The following is a 17447-nucleotide window of genomic DNA, read 5'->3' as shown; positions in this document are numbered from 1 at the left end:
TGTTTGGTACCAACAATAATAAGATCGCTATCAAAACTTTAAATATAATAGATAATTTATTCAAATATATTTTCACCTAATCTCCAGAGTTTTGGACTTTGGAAAAATATTTAAATTCGTCTTTACTAAACACCGAATAGAATTGCGAGAAGTCATTAGTAAGCTTCGTTAGCATCGACGTTGACAGAACATCAATGTGTAGAGTAAATTCCAGGTATTTTACCTATGTGATGCCTTCTTCATTTGGAGAAAGTGGGTTCCATGGTGTCATGTCATTTGAAGCATATAATTCTTTCTACTAATACTCGGTGAATGTCAAGGAACTGCCATTACAATGGCTTTGGGAAAAACCATATACGTTGCAGCTTTAATTTCATCTTTTGTGTACGCTGTGGCAGTGAACAATGCCGAATTCACCAGGAAAGCATTTCCATCAGAGTTCTTATTTGGCGTGGCCTCTTCTGCTTATCAGGTTATTGATCTCTTTTACTGCTCTGATTTTGTGGATGATGATTTAATATAAAATGCTTAGCTTATGAATGAAGATGGTGTTTGCTTGCAGTATGAGGGAGCTTATGCTGAAGATGGAAAAGGCCTCAGCAATTGGGATTGGTTTTCCCACATCTCTGGTAAAAATCATGCTTTCTAGTTCTCTTTATAGACAATGCATTATACCAGTCTTCCGATTCGAATTGTGTGAGTACTGGTCAAGTGACCTTTCACTAAGATCTGGATTCTACAAATATTTTATCAAGTTAAAAGTAGCTATTAGTTTTCTAGTGAGGTTATTCAACTTTATTTGTCATTAATTTTGTTGATTGCAGTGATCTCATATTATAAAGAGGATAACCATTCAAATGAGATGGATTATTGGTAGAATAAATAGTAGATATCCATGTAGTTTATAGTCACAGTTTTTAGCTTAGTCTCTTAATCAAAGATGATTTGGATAGATATTCCTCAATGTTTGGCTCCATTCAAAGTTCCAGAGACTTTGGCTCTTGGCTCTTGTTTAAAGAAGATGGAATATTGGCTAAAATCTAAGACTACTTGGCTAAGATACTTGGTTTTTAGCTCCTGGTTTTTAACTAAAGAAGATTCATTGTTGGTAGCTTGCATACTTCTGAATGTTTTCTTTTATGAAAAGAATGAAGACCTGCAGTAGCTGGCTTACTTTGATTGGTTACATACTTCTGAATGTTTGGCTTTATGAAAAGAGTGAAGACCTGCAGTGCCAATAGCCACACCTCAGATTTCTCTTAACTTAAGAAGATCAATTATTGTCAAAGTATGATTCACCATGGGCTAAGAGGCCGACTAAAGATTTCTTCTTATTGTGTTTGTATAGAATTGGAAATTGGATAGCATTATCTTTACATATAATGAAAGTTGTTTGTAACTGCTCTGTTTTTGTGGGTAAATAGAAACAAGTATCATCTACTAGCGATTATTAGATCCTAGAAAGTTCTATTAGGAGTCTTTCCTTGCATGTGTTTTTTAGCTGTATATAGGCATGCATTTGGTTAGATTGAAGGGAACGTCAGAGAATATGAAAAGATGCTATTGTAATACATATCAGATTTTGTATATTTTTCCATTGCTTTTAAATATTTATACTATGTTGTTCTTTCTGTCCTTTTCTTTTCAGTCTACTGTGTTTGTTTTTTGTTTAGAGTGAGATAACAGGTTGTAGATAGACATAAAGGAGTGTCTGCACCAGTTCATATTAGAACATCCAAAGATGTTGGAAATAGAGAATTTGTGGGACAGCCTTAATTGTTTATAAAAAGAGTGTTTTTTTAATTTATAGTGGGTTAACAGGTTGTAAATCAGAGATAAATGAGTTTGTATCAGTTGGTATGGATTCTAGAAGAAGAGAATTTCCGGGACAGCCTTAGTAGTTGTTTAAAAGAGTTTTTAATTTTTTATTTTAATGAGTTAACAGGTTGTTGATTAGAAATAAAGAAGTGTCTGCATCATTTGTTATCAAAGCATCCAAAGATATTGGGAGTAGACAATTTGTGGGGCAGTTTAAGTTGTTAGTAAAAAGAGCCACTGATAGCGTAGAGAAGTGATGTGGCTATGGCTATGGATACAAAGGTAGGGTTTTTACATGATGTGCCAAAGGATAATCTGGTTGGAAGAACGAAGACAAAGGAAGAGACACAAGCAATCAAAGGTGGTTGTGAAAATTGGAGTTTCAGTTGGAGGAATTATGGTAGATATTGAAGCAGTATGAGACAGACAATAATGGAAAATCAAAGAAAAAGAAAGACAAGGAGTTTAGGATTGGCCAAGAGACAAAACTGCTAGAAGATGGAAATATTAAATCTTTTGAGCTGGCAGAATTACTAGGGGATGGAAGACCCTTAAAGGTACTTTGCAAAGAGTTTTAGAGAGGAGATAGATGAATGAGATGAAAATGTTGAGCTATGTTACCTTGAAGAAGAGGAATGTATTGATGATTACCATGGAGAATGAGAAGATTTAGAAGACTGAAATGAAGAAGAATGTAGAATATCACTGTCCAATATGTTGCAGATTGAAGCAATCCACATAAAGATGAAGCAACAATAAAGATGGAGATCTTTAGGGGCCCCATATTGATGAAGTCATAATGACTGTAGAGAGCACAACAAAAAGGAGCAGTTAGAGAGGTGCTTTGAAAATCCCAATACTGGTGAAAAGAGAGAAGAAAATCTCTTACTTGGAAAAGAAATTAGAATGATTATGAGAAGGTTTGTTTACCATAGCTTATTTTCCAGTTTGTTGCAAGTGTAAAGGATTGTGCATCAAAGGAGGATGGTACAAAGGAAGAATTGCCTTGTGAAAAACTGAAGTTTTATAGATATCAGGCCGAGCTAAGAAAGGAAAACATCCTCATAAAAAAGGATAAATCTTGAAGAAAATGACAGCAACAACAGTGGAGCAGCAGAATTTTTCCTTCTAAATGAGAAAACAAGTAATGTGAAAAGCCAAAATGGCTTTTGGTGGTGGAGGGCAAGTAGATGTGGGTCTCAGCCCACAAGAAGCTTAAAAAGAAGAAAGAGAACAATTTGGAGGTGATGCAGGAGTGTCTAGGGGTTGGGCAATCGTGCCTCCTAAATATTTCATTTTCTTGCATAGTTGGAATTTTGTTGTTTAATAAGGCCAAATATGGCTTGTGATAGACCTTAGCATTTATTTTTATGTAATTTGGTAGCAAATTAAATTGTAAAAATTCAAAAATTGCCAATGTAAGCATTGGGAATTGGTGGACCCCACATACACCCAAATGGGAGCCAAATGAGGTTCAAATTCAAATTTCTAGGGAGTAAATGCTATGACAAAGCATATTCTCCCATATTGGGCATACCACAAGAAGGATTCTGGTTTTGCCGAGTTTAGAGTCAATTGGGCATGTTAGGTAGGGGTCCCATGGGGGTGCTTAAGCTTCTATTTTTAAGGAAGAGGTGGTCTCTTGAAGAAATTATTTTGTTGCTATGAGATTATTAGGAATCTTTTCCTAAAAATAGAAGCCCCTACTTTTTAGTAAGTAGGGGAAAATGGGGTGGGGCTAGCAATTGTCCCACTAGCTTAGGAATATTTTATGCCACTTGTCAAACATCTCAATTTTAGAGGGGAAATTAAATTTATTTTCGACTATCTTGCGTAAATTTTGGAGCTTAAACTTAAGGTGATCTGCACTACAGAATTCATGACACTGCCAACATCCTTAAATTTAGAAGCTTACACTTTTAAGCTGAACTGCAGTACAAAATTCATGAGACGGCCGGCTTTTAAAAATTCCTAAAAAATCTCAGCAGCTCCAGCTCTATTTTTTAGGAAGCCCCCCTCCATGGGACCCCAACCTTAGTGGCATGAGGTGGACACCTATCTTTAGCAGATTGTAAGAGTGGTGTAAGAGCACACAATGGGTGATTCCAAATTCAAATTCAAATGCCAAATTGGAGGGAAGCAAAAGTGGTTGTACCCTTTTTGGGATTCCAAATTTATCAAATGAAATGGGGTTGGTGATATGAAAATAAAGTTGGGTTTCATTTTTAAGAACACAGTTTTGCAGGTAAGAGTGGGAGAGCTTGGAAGGAACGGTTTTGGAAGCCATATTGCTGCTGCTATGCATCGTATTGCAGGTCTATGATCAGCCATATATCAGATTGGAGTATTGTAAAGAGAAGCCAATAGGCTTGGTATTGTGTTATGTAAAGTTGTTTCACATTTCAATATGAATTTCACTAGTTTGTGTGCACAAAATTGATGTTCAAATCATCTTATTTTTGCTGTTATAAATCGGATTTCTTTAAGTGTTTTGAAGTGTGTAATCAGGTTGATTTTGTAGGGACACTTTCCCTTTACATCACCAACATAGTAGAAGGGAACACCATGGCCCAATTCTTTAGGTCAAAGGGATGGTCCTACCATCGCTCACAAATTTGTATTTGGATATTTGATGCAATAGCATCTTGTGTAATAACAATCCTGCATCGCCAAGAAAAATAAATTAACAGTTAGGTCCTTGAGCTTTATTAGCATTTTGGCTTTCATATAGACGGATTTTGGGTATAACCAGGAAAAAAAATGGAAATTTAGAATTTTAAAAATGAGGGATCGATGATGCACCACTAAGTCAAGATCAACTGAAGATTTCTTCAAATGGTGTTTGTCTAGTGTTAGAAATTGTCTTTAATAATAATAACAAGTGTTTGCGATTGATTTGTTTTTGTGGGATAAGGGAGCTAGGTGCCATCTACAGCTTATTTAGATCTTAGAGAGTTAAATTAAGAGTCTTACCTTCCATATGCCTTTTGACTGTATATAGATGCACACTTGGTTAGATTGAAGAAAGAATTAGAATATATGAAAAGGTATTGTAATAATATAAATCAGATCTTCTATATTTTTCCATTGTTTTTAAGGATATTTATTCTGTGCTCAATGTTCTTTCTGCCTTTTTCTTTCTAGTCTATTGCATTTATTTTTTAATATTTAGTGAGTTGATTGGTTGTAAATCAAGATAAAGGGTCTACATTAGTATGACAAGTAAAGGTGAGTCTAAGTCTGCAAGAAGCATGGAAAAAATATAGAGAAAACAATTTGAAAGAGGTAGGCAGGCCATGCCTAGGCAATGGGCAAGGGAAAAAGATAGGTAATGAGATAGGTGGAGAAAGAAATTGTGTGAAACAATACACTACTTAACATGATGGAAGGGAATGTTATACTTTGAATCTCTAGATTAAAAGGATGGTTCTACCATCTAGCCCAAATTCGTGAGCACTATGTTCGCAAACTTTTGCCTAGATGTTGATGGAGTAGCGTCTTATTATAAAATCATTATCTTTAAAAAATAATAATAATAGCAGTTGAGGACTTGAGCTTTATTGGTATTTTGGCTTTCAGATTTTGGGTGAAACTAGCTCTCAACCTTAAAGTTCAGAATTTTTAAAAAGGAGGGGTGGATTATATACCACAGTATCAGGTATTGACCGAAAATTTCTTCCTGAAGCAGTTGTCTGTAACTGCTCTGTTTTTGTGGGATAAAGAAAAGAGGGGTAATCTACTAGCTATTTTTAGATCTTAGAGAGTTAAATTATGAATCTTCACTTGCATGTGCTTTTTGGCTGTATATAGTAACGCATTTGGTCAGATTGAAGGGAGAGTTAGAATATATGAAAAGTTATCGTTATAATATAAATTAGATCTTCTGTGTTTTTCCATTATTTTGAAGGATATTTATTCTGTGCCTTATGTTCTTTCTGCTTTATTCCTTCCACCATGCTGCGTTTTTTTTAATCTGTAATGAGTTAATAGGTTGCAGATTACAGATAAAGGAGTGTCTGCATCAAAATGGATACCCCACGCTTTAGCTTTTAACTCCTAGCCAAAGCAAAACGATTATTGATAGACTAAATGTCCGAGTATTGGCTGAAATTGATATTCTCACGGAATGTTTGATGTCTTAAGCCAAAAAATCCACTACAAGATTCAAAAAATATATAAGAATTATTTTGAATGGCATTTTTCAATCTTTTAGTTTGTTTTCCATTTTTAATTTATTTTAGCAGCTTCATCAAATAGCCGAATACTTGCTGAGGCTAACTGGGGTAGTGACTGAGAAAGTACTCATCAGTATTTGTAGAGTTTCTACACTATATTACTTATTTTTTATCATTGAGAGTTGCAATTGCAGGAAATATTGCGGATGGAAAAAACGGGGATGTTGCAATCGATGAATATCATCGCTATAAAGTATGAATTTTTATTTTTTTTATTTTATTTTTTGATAAAAGTGGATGAACCACTGAAATTATATTAAATCTTTATATTTTTTACATGGTGTCTGGTTCAACGAGCACTGAAGGGAAAGAACCAATAAGAAAACCCTTCAGTATTGCTCAAAAAACAAAAGCCTATTTACCCATTACAAAAGCCCATAGGCAACCCAGATACAACCCCTGATTACAATATCAACCGCATTAGATATAAAGGAAGCTTGGAAAAAGCTTATAGGAATCAGTGAAGAAGATGGCACCCCAAAATGAGACCACCATGTCCACAAAAACCGTGTCATCACCCCAAAGGGACCAAACTGTCTATGCACCGCATGACTCCAAGGCCCTACAGTCCTGACAACACAAGAATAGTTAGCAAACATATGCCCATCCATATAATAAGCAGAGAAGGATGGAAAAAACCCTCAGGAATCAGGGAGAGGCCTATCCATAAAAAAATCCAAAGCAAAAGCCATAACAACAACAACAAGATAAGGAGCCATCTGCACCACCAAATAACTTGTCCCTCATCCGGAATATAACAAAGAAAAGGATAACCGATGTATGATTATCTCAACGTCATGAGAGAAACTGCCAAGCAAGAGAACTCATACGAAAAGATGAAAATAATTCCCTCATATCTTTACAACAGACCCAATCATTAAAGCAACTGCCTAACCAGCAGGGTACCCGCAGAACAAAATGATTCCACAGAAGGACCAACTCTACATAATGTTAACTATACGGTTAACTAATTTGCAGGAACATGTGGAACTAATGTCCGAGATGGGAGTAGACGTATACAGGTTCTCCATTGCTTGGTCACGTATTTTTCCTGGTAAGTAATCTATTTCACATTATTTTCCGAACATTTTGCTATGTAAATTCTGTAGGATCTGTAATTAAAATTGAAACTATATTTATTTGAGTAGAATTTACAAATATTAGATATTTGTAAATAAATTGTTCTAAAACATCTTAAGGTGGCACTGAATCTCTTAGCCCCTCTGCAAATTGTCTTGTAACGTAGACACGCAGTTAGATTCCGTTTTCTTTTGCTTTTCTGCAGTTTTGCTTGTGATAATGCTTGATAGCTCCAGCTGTGCAATAGGCAGTGCTGAGAATTATAGAAATATAGAGCTTATTACGCAATTCAAAGAATCTTCCTAATTTTATGAAACTACAAGATCAGATTCTATGCTTTTGCAGTGGATCGTTTTCTTAAGGAAGTCAATGGTATTAGACCAAGTGAAGATTAAAATCAATTGAGCAGTTTAATCCCTGTTCACAAAAGCTACAAAACTTTAATACAGAAGTTCTATGGAGGGGGCATTAATGTCTGCTGAAAAAAATTTGGAATCTTTAACTGCTGACAAGATTTGGCAGCCTGAAAGTGAAATTATTCTGTCCAACAAAGGTGAGAAATTTAATTATACCAAAATTAGGGCAGGCTCTCAGTTGAAGCAAGAGTCGTTTGATTTTAATGGGAAGATGCTATCATTTTTATTTGGAACGATAGGAACCCCCTCAGCCAAAAGAATATGAGCAATCTCAGATCTGTGTGAGAATTTGCCCTAAAAGAACAAGAAGCCTAGTGGTTTTATAGGAGGGAAGCATTCAAGAATCGGTAAAAAACAAGGAAATTTTGCAGAGAAAATGGTCCTATGTAATGGTGCATCACTATCTCTTGTTTTCCACTACAATAGTTTAGGAGCTTACATTGAAGAATTGCCACTATTAATTTTTAAAATACAATTAAGATTTTTTATTTTGTTTGATCAAGGCAGTTTTTTGGGTGTGGAAGTTAAGAAACCCAGGTGATGTGGGGCCTATCGAGGAGTTACTTTCCATGGGGTGGTCTTGGATCTTTGATGGTTACACTTGACTGCACTTCTAGGTGAAATGTTTAGGTAAAACTCATCATTTCTCATTATTTGCTCTTAACTTGTTTGGCCAAACTTTAGATTAAACATTGGAGGAGAGCTTATAAAGAACATGGGTGCTTCGATTTATATATTTTTATGTTGTTCAAGGTAGAAAAGAAACCTATATACAACAAAAAGATTTCCAGCACTCAGTGATATACTCCAGAAGAAAAAACAACTTCATAACTGGGCATGAGTTTACTTAGCCGATATAAAACAGCAAGGGTCCTGTCTCACTGAAACAGCCACAAATAGTGACTAGTTAAGTAGCAAACACACAACAGCAAACATGAAGATTGCTCCTCGACTTTAGGAGTAACATAGTTGACCCCATTTTGATGGACACCATCTGAATCACACCATGGATGCTCTTAATAAATAGGAGATTATTTCGATTAAGTTGCCCTTATTCTTTGAGCATTGAACCCATATTTGTAAGATAGTTCACATAATCATTGAACTGTTCTAATTTCTCGGTTATTTGACATGCCCAAAAATTTTGAAGACAAAATCCATCAAATACAATGTGACAATTTTTTTGCCTTTTTACAATTATCACTTGACAATGCTCCACATTGACAGAGAATTCAAGTGCTACACACCTCTGGCATTAACACACCCACAAGACTTATCGTATTAGTTATCACTAATCCTGATCCATATAATTACCTCGAGTACAATTTTATGTAATACCAATTTGACCAAAGGAAGGTAACAACTTTACACCTATCACTAGGATTATCATTCTTCTAGGACCAAGCTATCTAAACTAAGATCAGTTCAGCTCATTACTTATGACATTTCAGAAAACTAATAGATGTAAGGTTCTTATGCCCTAGACACTTAATGTACTATTAAGGAGTACAGCTAAATGTACTATTAAATTTTTACATTATTGAACTTATTGTTATTGACTCCTACTAAAAGAATTTTTAAAAAATCATTCTCCAGCTTACTCATTTGCTGTTGGAGTTTACTCATTTGTATGCTCATGGATTTAGGTAGAAGTGGGGTGAGGTTGTCATTGATGTATGCTCAAAGATGAACATGTATAGTGATGAACTTATCAACATTGTTTTTACCTCAAGTGACACAAACTAGTTGGCTGGCAATCTATTTAAGAAATCGCCTGAAAGAAAAATTAAGGAACAAGAACTCCACCCACTTGGGATAGCAAGACTGGGATGAGTCCTCAAGGAAAAAGTCAAAGTTCAATTTCAGAGGTAGTAATTTTTACAATATATAACCCATGTTTCATGTTGTAAAATAGCTCAAGGGTGATGGACATGTAAGAGATGTATACTTTATCTATTCCTTTGGTGGACTTTATTGTTCAACCCTTGTTTTCACAATTGAATTTTACCGATTTGTAAAATACGTGTTTGGTAGGGACACCTTTGAGGGATTAAAAATATTGTTCTCTACCTGCAATCAGCCATCATGTCTGGTACTCTTATGGAGCTGTGATTTGAAAACCTTACCTCCCTCAGAATTTCTTAGATCAGTTGGTCACCCCTTACCTCATCTAGGAGTCAAAGGTTAACCTTACTCGGTGTGCTTTCTCTAATCTCAATCCCATAGACATCTTGAGTGATTTGCTAGGAGATAGAATGTCTTATAGGGATGTGGTGTCTTCCACAACCATACACATTACACAAATTAGTGCAATGGCATGAAGGAAGAACCACCTATAATCTTGAGAAAAAAGATACAAAATTGTCATAAAGAACAAAGGCCTAGAAACCAAAGAGCAAAGAAGTTGAACCCAAAACTCCCACAAACAAAAGCTAATAAGAAACAGAGCAAGGATTTAGAGATAGTACACTCCCTAGTTATCAACCCCTTCAAAACCATTTGGAGACGCTTCCAACACTCCAAATGTCACAAACCATCCCTAAACCACAATTACCACAAGCATGAGAGCTAGTCTGCCTTACACCACCAAAGTTAGTTAGGGAGTCAAAACATACCCCGTGAATAACTTCCTAGACCTTCCTACTTTGTATTAGACTATCTTCCACCAAAGTAGGGAGTGTAAACTCACTTGCCACCCCCAAAGTAAGCTTTTATGAGAAACAAGTAGAGTTTTAATCTCCATGTAGAAATCATTGTAGAATGAAAACACAAGTCTTGGAAATCATCCTTCATCGCCTTAACTTGTACCTTTAGAGACCTCAAATAAGTTTCTAACAATGAGACCACATGCTTTATGTAAGAATCAAAATCAATAGCTGCTTCGAACTCCTCTTGCTCTTTAGCCTCTCGTAAAAAAGGTTCAACTTTGATAAAATCAATTCCTGCCAACACTAGGAAATTCATTTCGTCACAGTGAATAATCAAACTAGCAATCCATCATTGTATGTCCTTAGAGATCACCACTGTGTTTAAACTAGCTTTGAAGTTAGTTACAATTGAAGCCCTCGACTGAAGCTTTCTATTGTCCTCAAGACCCTCCTAACTCAAAACCTTCTTTTCCATATTGAATAGAGATTGGCAGAGGCTCCTAAAAACTTAATATAGGTTGTGATCTAACACCTTCCTCCACAAACAAGGGTCCCTCTCAACAAAGGAGAAATTATTAGGATCCATAAAATATGCAATTGGGCACAAACAAATGCCACCTAACCTTAACTAGAAAGAAAACACCAATTCGGAAGCAGCCACATAGCTTGAACACAAGGCACCAAATCCATAGCTCATCATCACAAAAAGGGAGAATGAAATGTTTGAGCACACACAATAGGGTAAGGAGTAATTAATCATCATAAATGAAAACATATTGAGTACTACAACACTTTGAGGAATGGCCATTGTGTCACATTAGAACAAGAATCTGATGCGGTAAAAATGCAATCCAACAAGGAGTTGGAAAGGAAACATCCCACCAATGAAATCAAGTCATCCTATAATCCAATAAAAGCATTCCCACTGAAGGCCATGAATCATTGAATCACTAAAAGGGTAGAGAAGGGATTTAAAGAGATACTCACAATATGATGACTAAGGAGACACTAGAAAAGTTCTTGCAAACAATAAGGCATCGTCAAGCAACCTAGAGAGCTTCAAGTTTGGACAGTTTTGATTCTTAATCCCTGCAACAACATTTTGCAAGTCCTTTTTGACTAGTAATTACTTACTTCCTTTTAAGAAGTCCAATTTTAAACTTGCCACTAAAGCCAGCCATTTCATTTCATTATTTGTTTTATGGTCAAACTGAAGAGAACCCACAAGAATCAAGCCACCTTTGGAATCTCTAATAATTATTTCTCCTCCATCTAAACCTAGATTCCCTTTAGATGCACCATCAAAGTTGAGTTTAAGCTTCCACAAAGGGGGTGGTTGCTAAACAATATTATTTCTAACAAAAACACATTCCCTTACTCCATTAATAGGGGAAATTTGATTTATATGTTAGTGTCTATGAAATATCAAGACTGGTCCATGGAACTAAAAGAGATACAAAGTATAGAGAACAAACGGAGTGTAGGGGCACATCCTATGAAAAATACAAAATAAAAAGTGAACAATGCAACAAAGGAAAGCATTCTCCAATGACAATCCTTGAAGGCCTTAGATACTGATTCTCACATTAAAGGCCAATAAAAATTCTGTTATTGGCATGAGGCCATGTGGGTCACTAGGTTCATGATGTCTTGTGGATCTACAATATGAACTTGGAAGTTGATAGGGGGACTCTTCCTATTGAAGTAAGAGGGCTAGAAGCAGGAAATATCAATCTAGTACAAGCCCCTTTGGTAGACATTCCTCTAGAAAATCATTGACAAAGGTCAAACATCTCCTACACAAAGAACACAAGACATCTCTAGTTCTCATAAGCCATTTGAGAGCTGGGAAAGAACCATGCAAATCTATGAAGAGACAACAAAATGTCGTTTGATCTCGTAATAGGAAGATATTTTGAATGCAAAATGCTCCTTAAGTCTGAAATTTATGGAGCATACTATGATTTTCCCTAAATCTTGTTTGTAATTTTTGTGCTGCAAAAGTTCACCTTCCATTCTATATATTATGAATAATTTGTATTCCATTAACTAACTTTGCAATACCACAATAAATTTTGAGCATTTAACTGCAGTAATTGCAGAAACGAAAGGAGATTGAATCTAATACAAATGTCTAGTTGATTTAACACTATGATAACTTTTTTTTTGTCTACAGAGGGTACTGGAGAAATCAATGAAAAGGGAGTTAGATATTATAATGATCTCATAAATGAGCTTCTCAATAAAGGCAATCCTCTTTACATTCTTCTCTTTATACAAAACTCCTGTTTTGAATTGTTTTGCATCATATTAAGGTGTAAAACAAGACATTCTAAAGGCTTAGGACATTTTATGTGACAGGAATGCAGCCATTCGTCACACTGTGTCACTATGACATTCCTCAGGCCTTGGAAGACCAATACGGCAGTTGGCTAAATCAACGCATTGCGTAAAACACTATTTTCTCTACTCTTCTGTTTGATAGAAATAACAATGATTTAGCTCCTGCTTTGAGGGTGCTTTGTTTGCAGGGAATTTTATTCTAGGATATTCTCAATCTGCCTGCTTAACCATTTGAAATCTGCTGTTTGGCTTCTCTGCTGGAGCCATTATCAGGATTAAATGGTTACAAGCTAATGCTGAACATTGCCCTGATTATGGGTTCAAACTTCAGCAAAGAGGCTTGAAAAGATGGAAGTCAAATGTTATCACATTTAAATCTAGAAACTCTTGGCAATGATTGAACAAACTCAAACTGAAAGGGATGTGTATTTTTTTTTGTTTATCAGAGATGATTTTGCTCGGTATGCAGAAGCATGTTTTGAAATGTTTGGAGACAGAGTGAAATACTGGACTACTTTCAATGAGCCCAATGTCTTCATACCTGTGGGATATGAAACAGGGAGCTATCCTCCACAAAGATGCTCTGCTTCCTTGTGGAATTGCAGTGCTGGCAACTCTTCAACAGAGCCTTACATTGCTGGCCATAACCTGTTGCGTGCTCATGCTTATGCTGTGGATGTCTACAGAAGAAAATTCCAGGTAATGTGTAATTTTAGAATCAGAATTTTAGCAGTATTCGCTTTAATCCATTACCTTGTATTCAGTAATGAAGCCTGAAACGATGGAACCCAATTAAACTACACAATTGATTCCAAAAGAAGGTTGGAATTTGATAGTGATACAATTAGCACAAAAGACTCTTAATATGAACTTTTTTTTTTTATAGAAGCTATTCAGAAAAGCTTTATCAAAACTGTAATTTCACACTGCAATGTTTAACAAGCAACAGCTGACATCTGAAATTAAAAAGGCAGGCTGATCAAGGAGGTTTCATTGGAATAGTCATCTCAACCTTATGGTTCGAACCACTCACAAATTCCTCAGAAGACCTTGAAGCCAAGGACAGAATTCATGCTTTCCATAATGCTTGGTAGTTGGTACTAATCCTACTCAATTTTTCATATTTTAAAAAAAAAAATATTATGTTATAATATATTTGATTTAATTTAAGCATTGATAGCATTTTATCATCTCAACCAGAACTTGGTAAACATTCTTTATTTTTCTCTGAGAGTGGTCAATTGCAAGTATTACTTTGCTAAATGCTCCTGGATCTAACTGAGTCTCATATGTAATGTGGGCTTTTGTGGGCTTCTCTGCTAAAGCTTAAGCCTATCATCGTGAACCACTCATTTTTTTCAAGTGGCAGATAGTAAAATTGAGGTCTGAGTGATGGCAAAGGGTATTTTGGTAAAGCCAAAATCGAGTTCATGCTGTGAAGATAAAAATGAGACGAGCCAATGCTTACCTACTTTTTAACTTTTAAGAGAACTGAAGGCCTGAAAGGCAAATATTCCTTCTTGGTCACGCTGTGTTAAGCCTAAAACTAGAGGAGGTCTGAGTTTTATCGACCATAAAATGCAGGGCATTTGTTCGTAGCTAAATAGATCACTTGAGGTCCTGAACTATCCAAGGAGATGGATCATGGAAGCTTATCACCGATCAGAGGCTTTCCACAGCTTCTGTGAAAGGAAAATAGTATAATGTCAACTGGCAGGATAAGATCCTTCTTACTCCTTTCTTCCAAATAAGAGCTGCTGCTCCAATGAAATGCATGTGGATGGCTTGGCAACATGCAACTCAGTTTCTTAACTGGAAAGCCTCATCTCTTTGCACAGTTTAAGCTTTCCTCCTCTTCCATAAGGTGTAACAGGTTCATTCAAGTTAATAATAAACCAGTGTTCTTAGCTTTCCTATTTCAGCCCACCACTTAAGGCGTCTTTGACTTTAATGATATAAGGATAATGGGACTATTCTGCTCTACAGTGGAACTCCTGGGAACATGCTAAAAACTGTTGTAATCTTCCCTTAAGGACAAACATTTGGTTGAGTAGGCAATCTTCTTAGTCCCTCAGTTGACTATTGAGCTCTGTCTGCTTATCCAATGCAATTTTCTCAAGGATGGGTACTGTCTGTCTTTCTGCAATTTCTCCGTTTCCTCTAATTTTTTAATCTCCAACTCCTTCCTGATTATCCACTCGCTCTCTGCTGAATATCAAATGGCAATGCAGATATGGTCATAACTTGTGGGCCACCCTTAATTCCTGCATGTGGAAATCCAAAGCACATGCTACTTCTCGGTTGCTTACTTGGAAACTTTTAAAATATAAACTTCCTATTGGAAAGAGATTAAGATTTCTGCAAATCAAGTAAAGCACATATTCTGGGAATGTAAGTTTGCTCAAAATCACTGGTTAGCTATATTTAAAGGAATGCCTGCTGTGTTTGGTCGCCCACTTAGACGGGAAGAAGCTTTTTGGGGAATAAGAATTCAGGAAATCAGGAGAATGTTATTTCGGAGTCTATATGGCAAACTGTTCTCAATCATTTGTGGAAAATGACACTGTGCTGCAGTTTTAAACATATCATTATCTCATCAGGAAATTGCAATTTTAGTGCTTTACTTAACCTTTTTTTTTAAGGTTTGCCTCTTTATAGATCTCACATTCAGTAAATGCTGAAGGCTAATAAATAGCTGGCTAAACAATTGGAGCAAATCCAAGAGCAGACATAGCTGGAAGTTAATCAGGGGTTGAATGTCCTATTCCAATTGTTTTAGAATATCTTTTAAGAACTTCTCTAAGGGCTGTGCTTGTTACAGAAGTTTTGTCATGACTTTTTTGATACAGTGGACATGCTATGCAGTCTGAACTCTTAGCCTTTTCTGGGCTATGCTAGCTACAGCTCTATTGTTCTGTCTTGTTGGCTATGTTGTTACAGCGATTTGCTATGTAACTAAACTCTTCGGCTTTGTTTTAGGCATTTATGGCTGTGATTCTCTTCTATTTCTTTCTTTATTCTCAGCTTTGTTCAATATATTTCATCACATAATCCTACCAAGTTACATTCCTCTTTTGATTGGGTATGATAATTTGTCTCTGAAAACTGAGAATGTGAAGTTTTTTTGCAGGTATTTGGATCCCATAGTGTTGGGAGAATACCCAACAATTATGCACAAATTTTTGGGCACACGGCTGCCCACTATCACAGAGGATCTGCGCCATAAACTTCGAGGCTCATTCGATTTCATTGGTTTAAATTACTACAGTGCATTGTATGCAACAAGTGCTTCATATCTAGAGAATTCTCCCCCACGCAATATTTACAGAGATTCCTTAACCACCCTTACAGGTCAAAGCAAAATTTCATAAAGTTTTCTTCTTGTTTACCAAATCTTATTTACTATCTTTATGAATCCTATTACATATGCATACTAGAATTTTTAGATAAGAACATCTAAAAAATTGAAGTAAATGTGCTGGTAAATATGAGATACTTGATTTTCTTTTTAATTCTATATGCAGAAGAAAGAGATGGCATTCCCATTGGAAACCAGGTTAGTTTACCCATCTTAAATGGCCTTTGAATTAATGTGGGCAAGATTGGTATATCTATCATTTAACATCAATAAATTCATATTTTGAACTATCGTGTGACAGATGTACCCACCAAGTATGATTTGCGTACCTTACGGAATTGAAAAGATGGTAAATTATGTGAAGACTAGATATTCCAATCCACTTCTATTTCTATCAGAAAATGGTAAATCGAAATCTTTAGTTTGTTTATTTTCTAAAATAATTCAGAGTGAGATACAAGCCTTAACCCTTACCTTGATTGTATCCATGGCAGGTTTCGGCAACAAGGGGAATGACAACCTTCCTCTCTTGCAGAAATTGAACGATACATTTAGAGTGGAATGCATCCAAAATGCTCTCAAATATTTGGAAAAATCAATCAGGTTTAAAATCTTACAGATTGAAATTAAAATGCTAAAATAAAAAATATTCTAAGCAATTTTCTCCCAAAGATTTTCTACTTACTGTTCAACTGATTTGCCATCATTTCTTTGTTTTCAAGATTTTTGCCATGAAAGATAACAGTAAACTTGTATGGAAATGAAATGGCAACAGGCAGGGAGCAGATGTGAGAGGATACTTTGTTTGGTCTTTGCTAGATAACTTCGAATGGGTGTTTGGATACACCTCCAAATTTGGTATGTACCATATTGATTTTACTGATGGACTACAACGCTATCCCAAGTTATCAGCCTACTGGTATCGTAATTTCTTGCAAGGAAAGAGTGAAAGCCATACAGAGGAATTCTTGACAGATTTTACAAAGAAACATGCAGGAAATCTCAACCCCATCACAGCAGAAGCCTAAGAATGCTGCTGAAGTTCTGACTTTTATACTTAATCTGTATGCTTTTATTTATGTCAGGTTATAATCTTGATTTGACAGTACTTTTTTGTATATAGCTAATATCCTTTACAAAGGAAAGTCTGATATTTATAAATGTATATTAAGTGTTTTAAATGAATAAAATTAATAGTTATATGTACATTTATAGTGGAGGCTTCTATTCTTCATATAATACAGCACTTGATAAAAAGATACAAAATCTACAAATTACAATGGAACTGTCTATTGTATTAAGTGAATTTGTGTTTTTGATAGAGTGTTGTTTTGTATGGAGAATAGCCATTGCCTATAAATATTGTATGTGGTAACCTCCGTGTCTTTGAAGCAGCGCATCCTCAATTTTTTTAATAGAAAATTAATGAATAATTGTAATTTCATTTTCATTAAAAAAGATATAAGTAAAAACTATTTATGGGTGTTTAATGTTCTCGGATATTTATAATGTTTATTTTGTTAAATCTTAGGTTTTAAGTTTTAAAAAA

At 35.5% G+C, this 17447-nt stretch overlaps 1 protein-coding gene across 2 annotated transcripts; it reads left to right on the top strand.

Moving 5' to 3' along the window:
- The first annotated feature begins 236 nt into the window (after positions 1-236).
- LOC131073999 (coniferin beta-glucosidase) lies at positions 237-17104 on the top strand. Of its 2 annotated transcripts, XM_058010554.2 has the most exons (13): positions 237-472; positions 563-629; positions 6188-6246; positions 7032-7107; positions 12374-12445; positions 12559-12646; positions 12987-13239; positions 13515-13630; positions 15671-15891; positions 16065-16096; positions 16200-16302; positions 16393-16501; positions 16674-17104. In XM_058010554.2, exons 1-13 carry the CDS (start codon positions 335-337, stop codon positions 16924-16926), a joined length of 1587 nt encoding a protein of 528 aa, XP_057866537.2. In that variant the 5' UTR covers positions 237-334; the 3' UTR covers positions 16927-17104. The 2 variants fall into 2 exon arrangements, with proteins under 2 accessions (XP_057866537.2, XP_057866538.2); XM_058010555.2 differs by lacking the exons at positions 6188-6246; positions 7032-7107 and having other exon boundaries at positions 239-472.
- Positions 17105-17447: the final 343 nt, after the last annotated feature.

This window comes from Cryptomeria japonica, chromosome 9 (genome assembly GCF_030272615.1).
Source record: "Cryptomeria japonica chromosome 9, Sugi_1.0, whole genome shotgun sequence".
NCBI lineage: Eukaryota > Viridiplantae > Streptophyta > Pinopsida > Cupressales > Cupressaceae > Cryptomeria > Cryptomeria japonica.
Note: the sequence above shows the minus strand (reverse complement) of the source record. Positions and strands in the feature narration are given on the sequence as shown.

What these genes read in the sequence shown, in the direction of transcription:
- LOC131073999 (XM_058010554.2), top strand. Translation starts at nt 335, where the DNA reads ATGGCTTTGGGAAAAACCATATACGTTGCAGCTTTAATTTCATCTTTT. An exon ending in TGGCCTCTTCTGCTTATCAG is followed by an intron (nt 473 to 562) that starts GTTATTGATCTC and finishes GTTTGCTTGCAG; the next exon opens with TATGAGGGAGCTTATGCTGA. An exon ending in TTGGTTTTCCCACATCTCTG is followed by an intron (nt 630 to 6,187) that starts GTAAAAATCATG and finishes TTGCAATTGCAG; the next exon opens with GAAATATTGCGGATGGAAAA.